Raw genomic sequence first — 16,906 nt, 5'->3', positions numbered from 1 at the left:
TGTCAGTTTATAAATAATTCTCTACATCATTACTATATTTCCTAACGTGGTAGTTCATAATTATCAAATATTTTACTGACGTAACGCTTCAAAAGTAATCATATAAATTTAATGGTTAATTTTCAAAATGAGTATGAAAAAAGATGGAAGGATACTAAATAACATTTCTCTTAATTAAAAAATTCTTCTCAACTTAATTAATTAGTAAGTATAAAAAATATTGTAGCATGCCAAGCATTTTCCTTATATAATAATTGCAATCTCTGTATTATTAGAAATATTCTGTAATATTTCTCAAAAAAATAAAAATAAAAATTTTGTAATAGTGGCATGATATTGCAATCTTTTCATTATTAGGTGATATTTTTTATTTTTTATTATAACTTTCCACTATAAATTAAAAGATGTAGATGCTTTATGGCAATTTATCAAGGAAAATACATAATTGCTTAAAGAAATATTTAGAGGTTGGTCTACTTGAAGGGTTCATTTGGAGGTTTGATCCACCTTGAAATATCGATTTATCTCTTTCTTACCTTTATATATTTTTAATTTTTAAGGTAGAGAAACTGTCGGGTTCCCATAAGGCAAAAAAAAAAATAATAATAATAAAAAAAAAGGGGAAAAACTTATAATAAATATTGACTAAATATTAGGAGTTCGACATCAATACATGTATGAGTTAAGGTGAAAAATATAGTAAGAATTTATAGCACCTACCAACTCCTGATTTTGTATTAAATCGGCTACTTCCTGGATTCTCAAGGTTAGTGAGTCAGGAATAGGATCCGGTCCATCCGGATCCCTCAAGTCAACTCCTGCTTCTATGCCTAAAAAAACTGCATTTTCCACACATCACTTCCAAAATGATTTTATTAATAACCCTTAAATTATTCAAAGAAATTAAAAAAAAAAACCAGTATATTGCTTCCTCCATAATCAACAACTAGATCATTAATCTGGACTATACTATGTTCATCACTTGTAGGTGCACTTGCTCTTGAGAGAAATGGCCATATTCATCTGTTTTGGATCCATAACCACCGAACACTCAACCCTCCTGTAGAACCTGGGCTTCACCAGTTTACCCAAAACATATGCTTTTGACCGAACCATGAAGTTGAGTGTCAGTGGCACTGGCTCAATTGGTGCGCCATTCAAACTGCCCAAGCTAGCCCCCCCTCCATACAATGGGATACTGCTTCCCTTCAGCACCACTGTTATTGATCTCTGGCTCTTTCTTGATTGATAAAACTTACTTATCTGTAAATTAAGACCCATTTAGAACAGAATCAAATTTAATAAATCTTACACTACCAAAAAAAAAAAAAAAAGCAGAGAGAGAAATAAAGGGACATGTATCTCTTAGGTGGCTTACGGTTCCAGAGGCTACTATGAGTTGTGAATAGGAGAGATCTAAAGGTACTGATTTCACATGGACCCCAAAAAATGTTGCAGTATTTCGAAATGTGAGCTTCACTGTGGAATTCATGGACACCATGTTAGTTGCTACTCCTGAGAAATCCTCACCCGCTTGAACTACAAATTGATCAAATAACATGCTCTGCAATTACACAATTGAACAATTAGATCACAGGCCTAGGAAAAAGCAAAAGAAAAAAAAAAAAAAAAAAAAACCCAGATCACAAAATTATAGTTATAATCTACTAATTTATTTATTTTTATTCTAAAATACGAAGGTACCTTCATAGTGATGATGGGTTTCTGGGGACGACTTGCACCCCAGAGAATCAAAGAAAAGAAGGAGAAAAGCACGAAGAAGCCAACAATAAAGGCAAGTAAATAGCAGCGGCGAGTGAGGCCATGTCTGCCATCGTCGTCGTTGAGAAGGCCTTCTTCTTCAATGGAATCAAACTGGTCCTTCCAGGGCTTCCAACCTTTCCTTTGGGAGCCGATGTTCTTGCGGGAGCCGGGCTTGAGGGAGGCGGAGAAGCGAGTGGAGGAGGACTCCCGGGAGTGGGGGCCCAGAGAAGAGTTGGAGTGGGAGTGCGGAGGGGAGCCCATTGGGCTGAGCACTGGGCTAGACTGGAACGAGTTGGTCGTCTTCTCGCCATCGTGGGAGTCCCTCGAAGGGCTCTGCACGTAGTAGACGGGCCTGCGGGGGGACCGCCCTGGCGAGGACTGGCTCAGGCTGCTCACCTCAGAGTCTGTCTTGGCCAGCATTGACATTGTTGATACTATTCTGATCAGCAAGCAACTTGGGAGATTTAGATGGAGGACGAGTGAAGAGGAGGACTATGGGTGTTTAGAATCTCTGGAACGTAAATCTCAGTGCAGCACGTTATGTTTTTCTTTTCTTTATTGTTTACGAAGTCTTGTTTGTGAAGGTTATTAATTGGAGATGGTGGATTTCTCGAAACACAGAGTAATGGCAGTTGTCTACTTGCTGATTTTTTGTTTAATATATTGCCTACTCTCACTCTTTTGTTTTAGTAAAAGTTGATCTTATTCCTATAAATGTTACTGACGTGGCAATGAAAATTATTAGAAAATGTTATATATACTTTCAAATGCCTATTCCAAAGTTCTTCTTTTCAAACATGACAAATAATAATCATTTGTTATTTTATTTAATGTAATTTTTATTGTCATCTAAGAGAATAAACACTTAAAAATAGATACTTGAAAGAGTACGCTGCACGTACACTGCTAATTAATGGAAAATAGTTAAGAATACTACAATTTTTATTATAAACTTCTTACAAATTTGAAGCTACATTTTATTATTAGTGATATGAGTAATTTAATTGATTAATGGCTAAGTTGTAAATTTTACAATCTTACTTATTTTACCTATTATGAAATGACACGTCAGTTTTTTTTTTTTTTTTTTTTGCCACATGTTATTAGGTTGTGATATAAGCAGATGAGGTCCCTGGTCAAAGCACCGACTTATTTTGGGTGAACTGGACAAGTAGGTTTATGCCGTTATGGTATGGGATTGTCCGGGTCTTGGGCCATACAGACGCGCGAAGCTCCGGAACATGTGTCCATGTCTGACACCTAATTTGGATTTCAAGTGCCACATACTATTGGGCTCATTACACGTGTAAGAACACAGTTTTATTTAAATGCACGTGATAAGTAGTAGGTCCCAATTGGATGCGTTATCATCCGTGAAATTCTGCCCAAAGAATATCAGATGATGATTATCACTTGGATGAGTCATCCTATGATATTCAAACATCTCCGTTGATAAGATAGATATTATTTTATCTGTATTACTTAAATGTATTATTTGAATTTTGTAATTTAGTTACATAACTTACATGTTATCTTTATCTTCATTTGTAAAGCTACGAACTCTTCAATAAATGAAAGAATGGTCTGCAACATCAAGTAAGCTGTCATTTCTAAATATTCTTTGTTTCCGCATATGGTATTAGATCCTAATCCAATTGGTTATAGCCCACTGTCACTCATTGTCGCACGTGTTAGTTTAGATGTCCTTTCGCCACACGTGAGGGAGCGTGTTGAAAGTCAGAAAGAATTCATGAACATTCTTTTTCTATATGTTTTGACATGGCAACGCAACGTGGTAGTGCCATGTCGTGCAATGCAACACTTTTTATATTTCCTGACAAAAATAAATAAAAATAATTCTCTATTTTATTTATTTCAAGCTCGTCTTTATATAGGGAAGGAATGAATTTATTATTGAATCTGTGTGAGATCCAAATGAGTTCACAGATTTAATGGTAACTTTAATAATTTTTTTTAAAAATGATGATTGAGAGAATAATGTAACATATTTCTTTTATAATGTGGCAACGCGACGTAGCAGTGCAATGTGATACTGTTAGGTCAGTTTTAAAAGAAAATTTGCCTAACCTCCATGAGTGGTTGATTACCCTTCAATCGAACTTTCAGGGAAGGTCGCATCTACTCCTAATGATGCACCCCGATTTGGGATTTAGTAGTCCCGAACATCCCTCGTGGTGGTTGGAGGCGGCTCCGGCCAAAAGATGGGAGGACGACTTCTTTTGCCTAACGCACATTTGAGTATTTGACGTGTCACGTTAGGAGTATAGAAGACATAGTGAGATGAAAGTGTTCCATATACTATATTATTATTTTTAGATGGATGGGGGTCAAGTATATTATTATGATATGGGATGGCTGTAATCATCGCTGAAGATTCCGTTGCCGGTGGACTCCATTTGGGTTGTGCACCGTGACTCCAGCTGCATAAGGACAAGCGTTGGTGTTCAAACCCTTCCTTCACGTGCACCCAAACTCTTTCTCAATGAGTGGACTCAAGCATGTTAAAATATTTTATAATTATGGCGAGTAAAAAAATTATAAAGTCAAGATTCTTCATAAAAAAAAAGACTCAGAAATGCGTCTTGAAACATTCTAAGATCATCTTCTGCAATAAGAAAACTTTGCACCAACACTTCCAAATGATGATGCAACAAAAACACCCTTCTCCATTGCTATAGATGCGATTAATGGCAACATGATCATGCTCTCGTATTGATTTGCCTTAAACAATGGGGAAAACTATAGGAAAAAGTAAGAATATATATATATATATATGCTGTGTTCAACTTCCATTCTGAAATTATAATGATAACAGCAAAGGGTAATGGGGATACTGATCATAGCAGCTATGCCCTTAAAAGAGAATCCGGCATGATGCTTGTCGCCGCTATTGTACTTGTCACTACATATTTACCACGATCATCCACCCAACTAAGAGAGCCATGGATCACCACCTCTTTCAAAGATTTTGGCCCCTCCAAGCTCAGCTTGTAGCTTTGCTTTTCATACTTGTGCTTGAATATCAGCTTCTCTGGCTCCACCTTCACCTTTAAACCATCTATTGCAGTTAATTCTGCAGTATAACTTGACCTTTCCTCTCCAACATTAGTCACTGTTCTCCAAAATTCTTGCACAACTTTTGCATCCGAATTCGAATTGAAATCATTAAAAAAGGCAATGAAGGAGGGGTAATTGAGATCAAGAGACCTGTTCTCACAGTTGTGTGTGGACCTTGTAATGATTCTGATTTGTTTTGCCGTGTAATTCATTGCACATAGAAGCTTTATGTAGTCCTCTGCTGTTGCATCATAGACAAGTCCGGGATCAAGTGCCTTGCTGGGGTCAATGTGGCCAGCACCCATGTCTAGAGGGCTGGCTGGCAGCTCGTTGCTTGCTTTATCTTTTATGGGGCTGAAAGTGTTGTCCAATGAGCTTGCTGTGGTCATTAGGGCAGACAGGATGGCCGCAGGGCTCCAATCTGTGTGCACTTCTTTTACAAGTGCTGCTACACCAGCTGCATGAGGGGTAGCCATTGATGTGCCTGACTCAAGATTGAAGTTGCTAAACAAAGGACTTGATTGAACCTCAGCAACTGCACTGATTGGAGACCATGATGCTAGGACTAATGAGCCAGGGGCCAGAAGGTCTGGCTTTAGGACAATGGGGCAGCCTGGGAATGGCCCCCTGGAGCTATAGCTATCCACCATTGGCGCTGGCTTTGTGCCAGTAACTGTCTTTTGATATATCAAGCTTCCTCTTGGATTGCTGTTCTTCTGTATGTAGTCTATTACAGTTTGGCCATCTCGCAGACCAATAAAGGCTGTTGGAAATGAGGTTCTTGTGTAGAATTCGGATAAAGGAAAATTGGAAATGAAGACAGCTCCATTAACTCTTGCATACTCTGCATTTGCCACTTGAGTGCTTATGCTAAGGTTGTCTTTGCACACAACGATCTTGTTTTTATTTCTCCTCATTTTCTCCACACTTTGGCAGCCATCCATGAAAACAAGAGGCAGAAGGGTTAGGGAAGAATTCCCCGGATACAAGGACACAAAGGTGATTTGCATCCCATTTCCCAAAGCAAGGATTCCTTCAAATTTACGATCAATAGTACCCGCACCAACAGTTAGTACCCATGGAGCTCCATTGTTTAAGGTACCATACAGAGGCCCATCATTTCCTGCAGAAGCAACAATCACTACACCCTTTTCCATGGCTGCAAAAGTGGCTATTGCAATAGGGTCATCTACCAAGGAATTTCCATCCAAGCTAAAACCCAATGACAGGGACAGAATATCCACCCCATCTTGAATTGCCTCCTCTATAGCGGCAAGAACATCGGATGAGTAGACCCCATAGCTCCAAGCTGCTTTGTACATTGCAATTCTAGCCCGTGGAGCCATGCCCCTTGCAGTACCAGTTGCATAGCCAAAAAAGGATGCACCTTTTACATAGTTGCCTGCAGCTGTGGATGCAGTATGTGTCCCATGCCCGCTTGTATCACGGGGAGATTCCATTGAAATTTTTACCTTTGGCTTGTTAGCAAGCAGACCCTTGTTGTAAAACCGAGCGCCAATAAGCTTCTTGTTGCACAAGGAAGCATTGAATTGGGTGCCAGCCACACACTTTCCTTTCCATCTAGCTGGAATTTGAGTCATTCCATCATCTTTGAAACTCTCGCTCTCTGGCCAAATTCCAGTGTCAACTAAACCAATTATGACATCCTGCCCGTAATTGGAAGATGGCCACGCACCGGAGACAGAACTCAGACCAAGGAATTGAGAAGTGTGGGTTGTGTGCATGGTAAGAGGACGATCTCGGGTATAAGAAATATAGCCAGGGGACTTTTGCAGGGCCGCAAGCTCGGAAAGAGTGAGAGATGCAGTGAAGCCATGGATTGAGCTAGTGTAGGCATAGATAAGCCTAGAGGTGGTAGTGGTGAGATGATCATTGACTGAGATGGAAGAAAGGGTTGCCAAGTACCAGCTCTGGTGGCTGGAGAAGACTTTGGGAATGGCTGATGAATCCATGTGGATTATATATGTCTTAGTCTCTGCCAAATTGCAGAAGAGGTGGGATATAGTCAGTAGAATTGAACAAAGAAGTTGCAGAGTTAGAGTAGCCATGGGATGGGGAGAGAGATGGCTGATCACCTGTGCAAAACAAGCTTGTCTATGAAAGGTTAAAAGCACAAAATATTCACTTTTTCATGTCTGGGCCACTAAATAAAAGTGATAAGACCTTGATTATTCATCAATTGCGAAAGAAATTCCACATTCGTTGCCATATATTGTGCTGTTTCCTTTTAAAAAATCATCATTAAATCTTGTTGTTAGTGCATAAGTGTTGTGTCTCACGTTGTTAAATTATAAAGAAAAATAATACTTAATATATCTAAGTGAACGTAGCCCATTAATTTTAAGTTTTTTGATTAGAAGTGGTGTCATATATATATATATATGGAAAAATATATCATAAGTCCTTAAGTCAACGCGTCAAAATTAAAAACTTTCTAGGTTTTTTTCTTCGACAATTTACTCCATGGGTCGATCGAAACTATAATAAACTCCCCACCGTCAAATTTTTTAACGGTTGTTAAGGCCACTCAAAACGCACCGTTTTACCTAATTAAATATAAATTTTTTATTAATTTAATTTAAAAAATTATAAATAAAAATAAAAAAATTGAAGGATGGCCAGGGGTAGCCAGAGGTGGCACTATGGGTGGCATAGGGGTTTTGGTGGGGTATTTTTTAGATTTAATTTTTTAATTAAAATTAATAAAAAATTAATATTTTAATCAAGTAAAACGGTACGTTTTGACTTTTGAGTGCCCTAACCAACAAAAACTTTTGATAAGAGAAGTTTTGTATTGGATGACACTAGGAAGAAATTGAAAAAAAAAAAAAATCTAAGAGTTTTTAATTTTGGCGCGTTGACTTAGAGACTTATAATATATTTTCCTTATATATATATATATATATATATATATATATATTAACTTACACACCTACCTGGTTACCTCCACCATTAAGGAGGAGGTGAAGGTGGTGGTAGTCAGAGTTTGGTGGCGACCAATGACGGTGGACGGGGAGGTGATGACTGTCGGCAATTGTGACCGAAGAGGCGGCGACCTACAATGGTGGCCAATAGCATGAACAACTTGGATAAATGAATTGTCTCCAAGAGGTAGTTCAATTGGCTGGGAACCCACACCTTATAAAGCGGTAGTTCGAATCCCCCATCCTCTCTTGTGTGGACATGTCAAAAAAAAAAAAGAAAAAAAAAAAAGAAGAAAAAACTTGGATAAATGAGCTAACAAATAGTTGAAAATAGGCCTGGACCCATAATAGGCCACGGAACTGGGCCAGATATAAGCTCCTTGGCCTTTTTTTATTTTTTTGGGGGAGTAGATCAATCATATATTCTAACAGTTTTAACCCTCCAAAATTACTACATGCCACCAAGTTATAACAATGCTTTAAATCATACCTCAATGTCTACTTTTTGCTTTGCTTGTCAATTGTCATGTTTATTTGTATTTCGGTTGATGAGAATAGTTTAATCCTTATCAAATCTAGAAGATTAACTTAATGGATTATTCTAACTTTTTTTCTTTTCTTTGATGGTGCCGGTCATGGTTTGTGCCCATGACTAGAATGTCTCATTATGATTCACCCAGGAAGCTCCAGAATTGGAAGAAACTTTCTACCAACAAACCCAGGAAAATTATAGGGTACGAAGAAAGTTGAATATGTCTTTTTACCTTGCTATTGGTTGTGTAAAGGAATTGAAGACGTCGATCTTCTTTTCTTTTCTATTGCTTCGGCTACGTCACACATGCATATACGTTGTGCAATATTTATTGTTTAATTAATCTTTTATTAATTATTATTTCTTTCTTCAATTTCTTCCGTTCCCATCTTTGTCTTCGTAGAAGACGCAATTGATAGTCATAAGATGATTAATTCTTCCCAATTCAATTTGGTTACGAATTGTTTATATGACAATTGCGTATTGGAGAAACTGTGCATGTGGATGGAATAATCCCAGATAACCCCTTTCTAGCTTAGATGATCCTATCACATTTATATATATATATATATAAGGGTTGTTTTCTTTTGACTAAGATCTGCAGAGCAGGTAAATTTAAAATCGAATAGTAGCAAAGAATGGGACAACTTTCGACAACTCGACCGGGTCATAGAATTCTCCCAATCTGTACGATGGATTCCTCATTTTAACGTAATATATATTATATATATACTCTTTCTAGAAGCCTGTACCTCATTACTTCAGCGTGGGCTTGAGGGAGAGAGAGGTCCCTGCGTGCAATATGCTTACAGATTTACGGTCATAAAACGTGATTTTAAGTGGATTGAATTATTCATTTCATCTCAATTTTTCTTAAATAAAATGAATAAATGGCTTATAATATATATCTTCAAAACTTCTTCATCTCATGTTTTTTCTTTTTCTGAAATTACACAAATGTACGAGAAACTAATATTTAGCATAAGACGACACTAATTTGCACTTAACTGCTCTTTATCTTAATCAAACATAGCTTGACGGTGGAATATTAATGATACATTCATATTTAACCTTGAAACGAACAATATTTTATTATTATTATTATTATTTTAAAATATCTTAAAGAAATTAGTTGGCCAATTAAATAGCGAAAAAAGATAATAATAGCTGCTAGCCGAGGAATAGCATAGGGAAGACGCGTTTCCCTCTCTTACCAAACTCGTATGTTCTCATTTCACCTGCTTAATTTCTTGCGGCAGAGCCAAAGTCAATTCTTCAACCTCTGATTCAAAACTGCTTGAGAAACCATCTTTCTCTGAACAAACCCAAACGCAACAATGAAGGCATGTCCATTCTCCTTCTTCTCATTTCTACGGTTTTTATGTTTTTTTGAGACACTCGAAGCCTTTAAGTGTCATTAACACAAACACTTTCTGTTCTTTTTTTGTTTTGTGTTTTTTTCCTTTTTGCAGAGAATAAACATCTTCATCAATCTGCAAATCCAATCTCTGTTCATCGCAGTTTGTCTGTTTTCCTGTTCCTCCAGTCTCACGGTATTTCCCTAAACTCCCAGACAAGCTCCATCACTAACATGTAATCAATGTTTCTAATTCTGGTTCATCTACTCTTGTGCTTAATTCAACTCAGATCGGAGAGACATGTTCGTCCAACGGTGAATGCGACGCCGGCTTACGCTGCGACAAGTGCGATGCCAGCGGCAACACCCGGTCCAGATGCGTTCGGGTCCAACCACTCAACCCCACATCAAAAGTATGTCGTTTTCTTCCTTTTTTTGTAAATTATTTTAGTGGGGTGGTTATTTTGTGATTGAATGGCATATGTTGTGCACGTGGAATGTTGTGCTTTTGGTGGGTGATTAGGTGAAAGGCCTGCCGTATAACCAGTACTCATGGCTGACGACCCACAACTCGTACGCTCTCTCGGGTGCCAAGTCGGCGACTGGTTCTCCTTTACTCTCTCCCACCAACCAGGAAGACTCGGTCACCAACCAACTGAATGTGAGTTTCTCCTAAATATGCATATTTGGCTCTGTTTTTCAAAGATTAATACATAAAATGTTCATTCTTTTCCGATATCAATTTAAAAAAAAATACATTTGTTAAGACTGTTCTTGAACTGTTTTTTATTTTTAAATTTAAGAAAACTACCACAGTTACTTAAATTTTATCATGGCAGGAAGCTTGGGTTTGTTGATAATGCTCTTAAAATGAGTTTTTTAATTTTGGCTTAAACAAATGTTTTGCTGTAATATGTTTGAAAAAAATGCACGATTTTAAAGACTAAATTGCAATATTACCAAATATTTATCTGTATTTTTTTTTAAAACGCTCGTACTTTTTAGAATTACAAATTCAAACAAACGGTGCATGTGCTGTATGAGCTATAATTGCCCGGGGATTAACAAAAAAGTAAGCATGCCAACTAACCCACCAAAATCATGTCACTTCTGCTATTTAATTGCTTGGTGAGAACCTACCACATTAGTTTTATATACTGATTTCTTTTGTTTGTTTGTTAGACTTTTCATAAAGAAATGTGTGTTGTCTTATATTCTCTTGTAGAATGGCGTTCGAGGGCTTATGCTAGATATGTATGACTTCGAGAATGACATATGGTTGTGTCACTCCTTCGAAGGCAAATGTTACAATTACACAGCATTTGTAAGAGCGACTTTTGATGGGTGCTTTAACTTTGCCAAGGATAATTTCCCCTTCTCTAACTCATTCTCCACTTAACTCTTTTGTTTCCCAGCAACCTGCCATAAACGTGCTGAAAGAGATCCAAGCGTTTTTGGAATCAAATCCGTCGGAGATTGTCACCATTTTTATTGAGGATTATGTGACATCTTCACAGGGCTTGACAAAGGTCTTTAATGCGTCTGGCCTTAGTACCTTCTGGCTCCCACTTTCCCAGATGCCCAAGAACGGCACCAATTGGCCGACCGTCGATGACATGATCCAGAAGAATCAGCGGTTGGTGGTCTTCACCTCAAAATCATCCAAGGAGGCCTCCGAGGGGATTGCTTATCAGTGGAACTATGTCGTAGAAAATCAGTGTGGGTATTATGTTTTCTTCCTAAAGCCCTGTTGTTTGTTTACTGACTGTTTTAATTAGAGGTGAAGAAACAATTTTGATGGTGTTCTGGAATATCAGATGGAAATGAAGGGATGGTAGCTGGTTCTTGTCCAAGTCGTGCTGAATCGTCACCTATGAACACAAAGACAATATCCCTGGTTCTTCAGAATTATTTTCCTACTAATCCCAATGCATCTGAAGCTTGCGCCGACAATTCATCTCCATTAACTAGCATGATGCAAACATGTTATGAAGCAGATGGCAAGCGGTGGCCAAACTTCATTGCTGTTGATTTCTACCAGGTATTGGGTTTTTTGTATTCGTTATGTTAGTTCTTTCAAGAGGCCCATATCTGCTATATATATTGACCCTTTTTTTGTGTGGCAGAGGAGTGATGGTGGAGGAGCCCCCGAAGCTGTAGATGAAGCAAATGGTCATCTGACTTGTGGGTGTGACAACATTGCCTACTGCAAGGTTTACAACCATTTCTTCCCTCTTAGCTCTAGAAAATATTGACTATAATGGGAGGCTATAAGGCTAACTTGTAATCTGACCCTTGTCTGTATATGAGCAGGCAAATGCTACATCTGGCACGTGTGACGTCCCTCCCATTTCTCCGCCTCCGCCTGCTGCTGCCGGATCTGGATCCGGATCATCACCATCAACACCAGGTCTTTCCAACATTGCTTACTTGGATAGTAGGCCAATGCAACTGCGGTGGTTGTTTGGGGCAATACTAGCCACTCCTCTGTTTTTTTGGCTGTAATTTATAACATCTTGCTTGCTGATAACCTTCCTCTTCTATTCTTTGAACCACACGGGTCATTTCTTTTTTGGATGAGATTGATGTTGTTTCATTTCGGGTTGTGAAAATGATATTAGATATACTGATTTGACTTGGGAGCCGTAAAAAAACTACAGCACATCTTCTATGGGTTTTTTCAATGGTTCATATTCTATCTTTCTCATGGAAACTTGAAATTAGATCTGGACCATTGAAAAACTACACAAGATGTACAGTAGTTTTTTTAATATATATAGATTCTAAGATAGTAGATACACGGGCCAATGCACTAATTGAGTTTTGTTGAAACGCAGCATTGCAAATGAAATGCAGAAGATGGTCTTTCTGTTGTCCAATAGATTCTTGTCTAATACATCTTTTAATTCTGAAAAAGTTACAAGCATTTCTTCAACACATTGGCAATTTTAAGGTGATACTCTGTAATTTGTTGGATTGTTCTCTTTAGAAGCTAATCAAATGACTAATCGCTTTCTAAACAAAAATAATCATATTACTGTCACGTAGCTATTTTTGCTGGCTATGTAGAGGGCCCCAATCAGCCAATTAAGTCTTAGTATAATTGTAGACTGGGAAAGGGACCTTCACATTTTTTTCTTGATGTCGCCATCTTGCCTCAGTGGGCATGCACCCCACTTTCATGAAATTCCTACAGTTCTGATCATATGCATCAAGAATTATTCACATCAAAGGGGCCTTCAAGACATCCTTTGCACTGTTGACATGTTAGCCTCTCCTCTGTCCCTTCCAACTCTACGTTCCTAAAACAAGATACTCAGAACCAGATCAGTAAACAGCCACAAGAAAGAAACAGTAACATCAGGGGATAAAAAGTTATATGTGTTCTACTCTAAGAAGGGGAGAGTAGCAGCTAACCAGTTTGTGAAAAGCAGGGGAAGAAAAAAAGATAGATGAAATGCCAGGAAGGGCAAAATGGTAAACTAATTATATATAGTAAGGACCAAACGAGATAAATGGAAGTTTTGATAACAGTAATGAATTACAATATATCTGCTCAAAAGACCAAGCAGGAAAAGAAATGCTCAGAAGCAAACATTTTTTAAAAGTTCATGAAATTCCTGCTCCAGTTTGATCATGTACATCAAGAATTATTCACTCCGTTTGAAACATAAGAGTTAGCCAGCTTTTAGAGTCGTTTTCCAAACTTGTGGTTTGGTATGGTTCGATAATTTTAATCATCATTTCCTAATTAATCTGCTTAAATATAGATTACTCGTTGAAAGGACTAATTGATTGGATAGTAGGTGATCTGAGCATTGTTAGTGCACCTGTATGTGTTACACTGAATTTGAAATTAATTTTGAGCAGAGTTGCATACATACTTCTTTGAATGGGGTGTCTTCTGCTTCAAGAATGTGTATAACTTGTCCCATTTTTGGCCGCTTCTGTGCATTAGGGTCTACACAGCGTAAAGCCACGAGAAGAGCCCGCTTCAATGCCCTTGAAGTAGGCTTCTCAGGTAGCTTTGGATCCAATACTCCTTCCGGATTCCTGTTAGCGACCATATTCTTAAGCCACTCAACTAAGTTGACCTGAAAATTCTTGGCTTTTTAATTAAAAGAAACATGGAAGAGGAAAGATGATAAAAGACCAACCTAAAAAAGATTTTTAGCTGATTCTACTATCTTTGAAGCAAAGTGATATTAATAATATGGTGCAAACCTCTTCCGGTGGTCGGCTATAATCAACTGGATTCCTTCCAGAAATGATTTCCATTATAAGAATCCCAAAACTGTACGCATCGCTTCTTTCGTTCAGCATGCCTGTGCTTGCATATTCAGGAGCTACATAGCTACAAGAAGAGAAAAAATACTTCTTGTTACCTCTTTAGTCACACTGGCACGCAGACTCATAAAAACACAGCCCTACATACCCAAATGTTCCCATGACACGGGTTGTAATGTAGCTACTCTCTGAGCCGAGGAGCTTGGCAAGGCCAAAATCTGAAACCTTTGCATTCCACAGCTTGTCAACTAAAATGTTACTTGATTTTATATCGCGGTGAACAACTTTGGGTTCCAGTCCCTCGTGAAGGTAAGCTAGCCTACATGAGGCCAGTGAAACAATGCAAGGAATGAGATGCAGGGAAAGGAATGAATATAAAAACTAAGGTTCAATTGTGAGTGATTTGGATCATACCCTTTTGCAGTTCCAAGGATGATATTCATCCGATTCTCCCAAGTAAGAGGGCTGCAAGGCCCTACATCCCCATGAAGCCACTGCTCCAAATTCCCGTTGTTTACATACTCATAGACAAGCATCCTATCATATTAACCAAACAAACCGTTATCCACAAGACTTAAAAGGTGATATATCTAACATCATTTATGAAAGTATACAAATCAACTTAATATTGTTTCCAATGAGGAATTAATACACTCTACTAGCCTGCAATACCAAAGGCTAAAGTTCAAATAAGGAAGCTGTGGTAATTAGGCACAATTGAGTACCTATGAGCTCCTTCAGCACAGTACCCAAGCAATCTCACCAAATTCTTATGCCGAACCCGGCCAATTGCCTCGACCTCAATTTTGAACTCCTTCTCAGCTTGTCCCCTACAGGATACCAAATATCTGATTCATCAATCTTTGACATTAATTAATTGGTTCAATAATAAACGGACACGAATTAAGCTCCCAATTTTAATAGAACACCAAAAACAGAGTGCATTCTAAGGCAAAGGTAGCAAGAGAGCACCTGTTATTGAGCAAATTCTTGACAGCAACCTGAGTTTTGTCCTCCAAAACACCATGATATACAATCCCATACCCACCTTCGCCGATGACGTTCTCGTCGGCAAAGCCATTCGTCGATGCCTCAAGCTCTCTCAAAGTATACCAATGGCCCCACCCCAAGTGCGAAACTTCAGGGACCACCATAGCCACCGGATGATCCACACCACGAGCCTCCCCACTCCCCTGCGAAGAAGAAGACCTACAAAACCGTTCAGGATAAGAAATCCTATGGTCCTTCCCAATCTCAATGTTTATCCTGTGGTGGTATCCCAGCGGGCTCTCTTCCTCCGGAGGCGGCAGCAGCGCCTGCCTTTCAATTCCGGGAACTGGGTCCGGTTCAGGAAATGGGACGGCTTGGATTTGAGTCCTGCTTGGCTTGGACCGGGCATGGTCGACTCTGATCTCCTGGATCTCTTTGGACACAAGTGGGATCGTGGGCCGGCGTAAAGTCTTGGTTTTGGAGCGCTTTGAGGCGAGCCAGCAGAGAGAGATTAGGAAGAGAAGAAGCACAAAGGCAGCTCCAACACAAAACCCAAGAACCACCCAGAGTTTAAGGCCAAAGATTGAGGTTGTCTTTGATAGCTGGTCGTTCATACGGCCTGGTTTGTGATCAGACATCAGGAAGTGTTGTCTTGACTCTGATCCTACTTTCTTGTGAGCTTCAAAGGATAACCAAATTAAAGAGTTAACTTGACGCTTATACATGCACTGAAAGTGGATCCCTCTCCCTCATCTCTCTGTGTGTATAAACTATAGACCGCTAGACATAGGAAGCCGCGACAGCTGAGGCTGTTTGTAATAGTGTGTGAGAGAGAGAGTAATGGAGGAGACAGCAGCTGGCGTTGATGCTTATTATTTCTTCGGGATCAGTTTTGTCTCCTCTCCGAGTGCTAACTACGTACGCGGGTGGGATCCTTGGGAGGCTCCATCACTTTGCTGCGTCTGAATTCTACCTAGCTACCCTACGATTGCTTAACATTAAAAATTAAAAATTTATCAATTTTGGAGAAAACTTATATTCAAAAGTAATATCACAAAACAGAACTATCCTGCTTCCAAAAATAAAAGCATTTTATGTTCAAAATGCATTAATACACCTCAAAAAGTAGATGAATTGCATTTCCTATACACCATGAGGAGAAGTCATTATAAACTTGGACAGAAATTTTCTCGAAATCGGTACCGATAAAATATTTTTCAATCCATGTAAAATAATGTCAAGTGTCTATAAACATTTAAAAGACACGTTAAATTTTTAACCTCATTAATAGCAGTTTTCTAATTTAAACTAAATTTAATGTGTCTTTTAAATATTTATAGACATTTAGCATTATTTTACATGAGTTAGAGAAAATTTCCTCCAAACCGCTGTCCTTATAATTTATCTATAAATCATTTAGTTGTGCGGATGCTATTACTTGAGAAACCTAAACTTGACTATATATCATTTAGTTGTGCGGATGCTATTACTTGAGAAACCTAAACTTGACGCCTATTAAGTGAGAAACCTAACCATCACCATTGTCTATTCGCATTGAACGCCAACAAAAAAGTACAAGGAGGCTTGGTCCAAGTTTGTTTTGGCGTAAAATTATTCCATTAAAAACAAAAATAGCTAAAAAAATCAATAAATATTTTTTATATTTTTATATTATATGAGGCAGTGATGGAACTAATTAAAAATATTGATTTGAGGGGAACTTTGGGAGAAATAAAAAGATTTTAGGGATTTATCTTATAAACAATAGAAAATTTTAGAGAATTTTTCAGCCCCAAAGATCTAAGTTGGGTCCACCTCCAATATGAGAAGATGTGAGGAAGAGAATATATGAGAATGAAAGGCATTCGAGATTGAAATTCAATGCAATTGCATGTTTATATTGCTTGTAATTTGGACAAATAATTATGATATGAGAGAAGTGAGAGAACCCTT

At 38.3% G+C, this 16,906-nt stretch overlaps 4 protein-coding genes across 5 annotated transcripts; 1 reads left to right on the top strand and 3 right to left on the bottom strand.

Moving 5' to 3' along the window:
- Positions 1-936: 936 nt before the first annotated feature.
- Positions 937-2,264, bottom strand: LOC132188636 (uncharacterized). The gene is made up of 3 exons (XM_059603151.1): positions 1,705-2,264; positions 1,379-1,564; positions 937-1,263 (listed from the first exon to the last, which is right to left on the bottom strand). The coding sequence occupies exons 1-3, from the start codon at positions 2,188-2,190 to the stop codon at positions 979-981; spliced, it is 957 nt and encodes a 318-aa protein (XP_059459134.1). The 5' UTR covers positions 2,191-2,264; the 3' UTR covers positions 937-978.
- A 2,259-nt stretch (positions 2,265-4,523) lies between these two features.
- LOC132188816 (subtilisin-like protease SBT1.9) lies at positions 4,524-6,938 on the bottom strand. The gene has a single exon (XM_059603371.1). It carries the CDS (start codon positions 6,909-6,911, stop codon positions 4,632-4,634), a length of 2,280 nt encoding a protein of 759 aa, XP_059459354.1. The 5' UTR covers positions 6,912-6,938; the 3' UTR covers positions 4,524-4,631.
- Positions 6,939-9,518: 2,580 nt separating this feature from the next.
- Positions 9,519-12,270, top strand: LOC132188818 (PI-PLC X domain-containing protein At5g67130). Of its 2 annotated transcripts, XM_059603373.1 has the most exons (9): positions 9,519-9,662; positions 9,792-9,872; positions 9,967-10,089; positions 10,200-10,337; positions 10,902-11,000; positions 11,092-11,395; positions 11,494-11,717; positions 11,803-11,889; positions 11,990-12,270. In XM_059603373.1, exons 1-9 carry the CDS (start codon positions 9,657-9,659, stop codon positions 12,179-12,181), a joined length of 1,254 nt encoding a protein of 417 aa, XP_059459356.1. In that variant the 5' UTR covers positions 9,519-9,656; the 3' UTR covers positions 12,182-12,270. The 2 variants fall into 2 exon arrangements, with proteins under 2 accessions (XP_059459356.1, XP_059459358.1); XM_059603375.1 differs by lacking the exon at positions 10,902-11,000.
- Positions 12,271-12,742: 472 nt separating this feature from the next.
- LOC132188817 (probable serine/threonine-protein kinase At1g01540) lies at positions 12,743-15,959 on the bottom strand. Its single transcript, XM_059603372.1, has 7 exons — positions 14,936-15,959; positions 14,689-14,793; positions 14,378-14,500; positions 14,112-14,282; positions 13,901-14,030; positions 13,561-13,770; positions 12,743-12,978 (listed from the first exon to the last, which is right to left on the bottom strand). The coding sequence occupies exons 1-7, from the start codon at positions 15,676-15,678 to the stop codon at positions 12,916-12,918; spliced, it is 1,545 nt and encodes a 514-aa protein (XP_059459355.1). The 5' UTR covers positions 15,679-15,959; the 3' UTR covers positions 12,743-12,915.
- Positions 15,960-16,906: the final 947 nt, after the last annotated feature.

This window comes from Corylus avellana, chromosome ca7 (genome assembly GCF_901000735.1).
Source record: "Corylus avellana chromosome ca7, CavTom2PMs-1.0".
Taxonomy (NCBI): domain Eukaryota; kingdom Viridiplantae; phylum Streptophyta; class Magnoliopsida; order Fagales; family Betulaceae; genus Corylus; species Corylus avellana.
The sequence above is the reverse complement of the archived record's forward strand: the minus strand, read 5'-3'. Positions and strand labels throughout refer to the sequence as shown.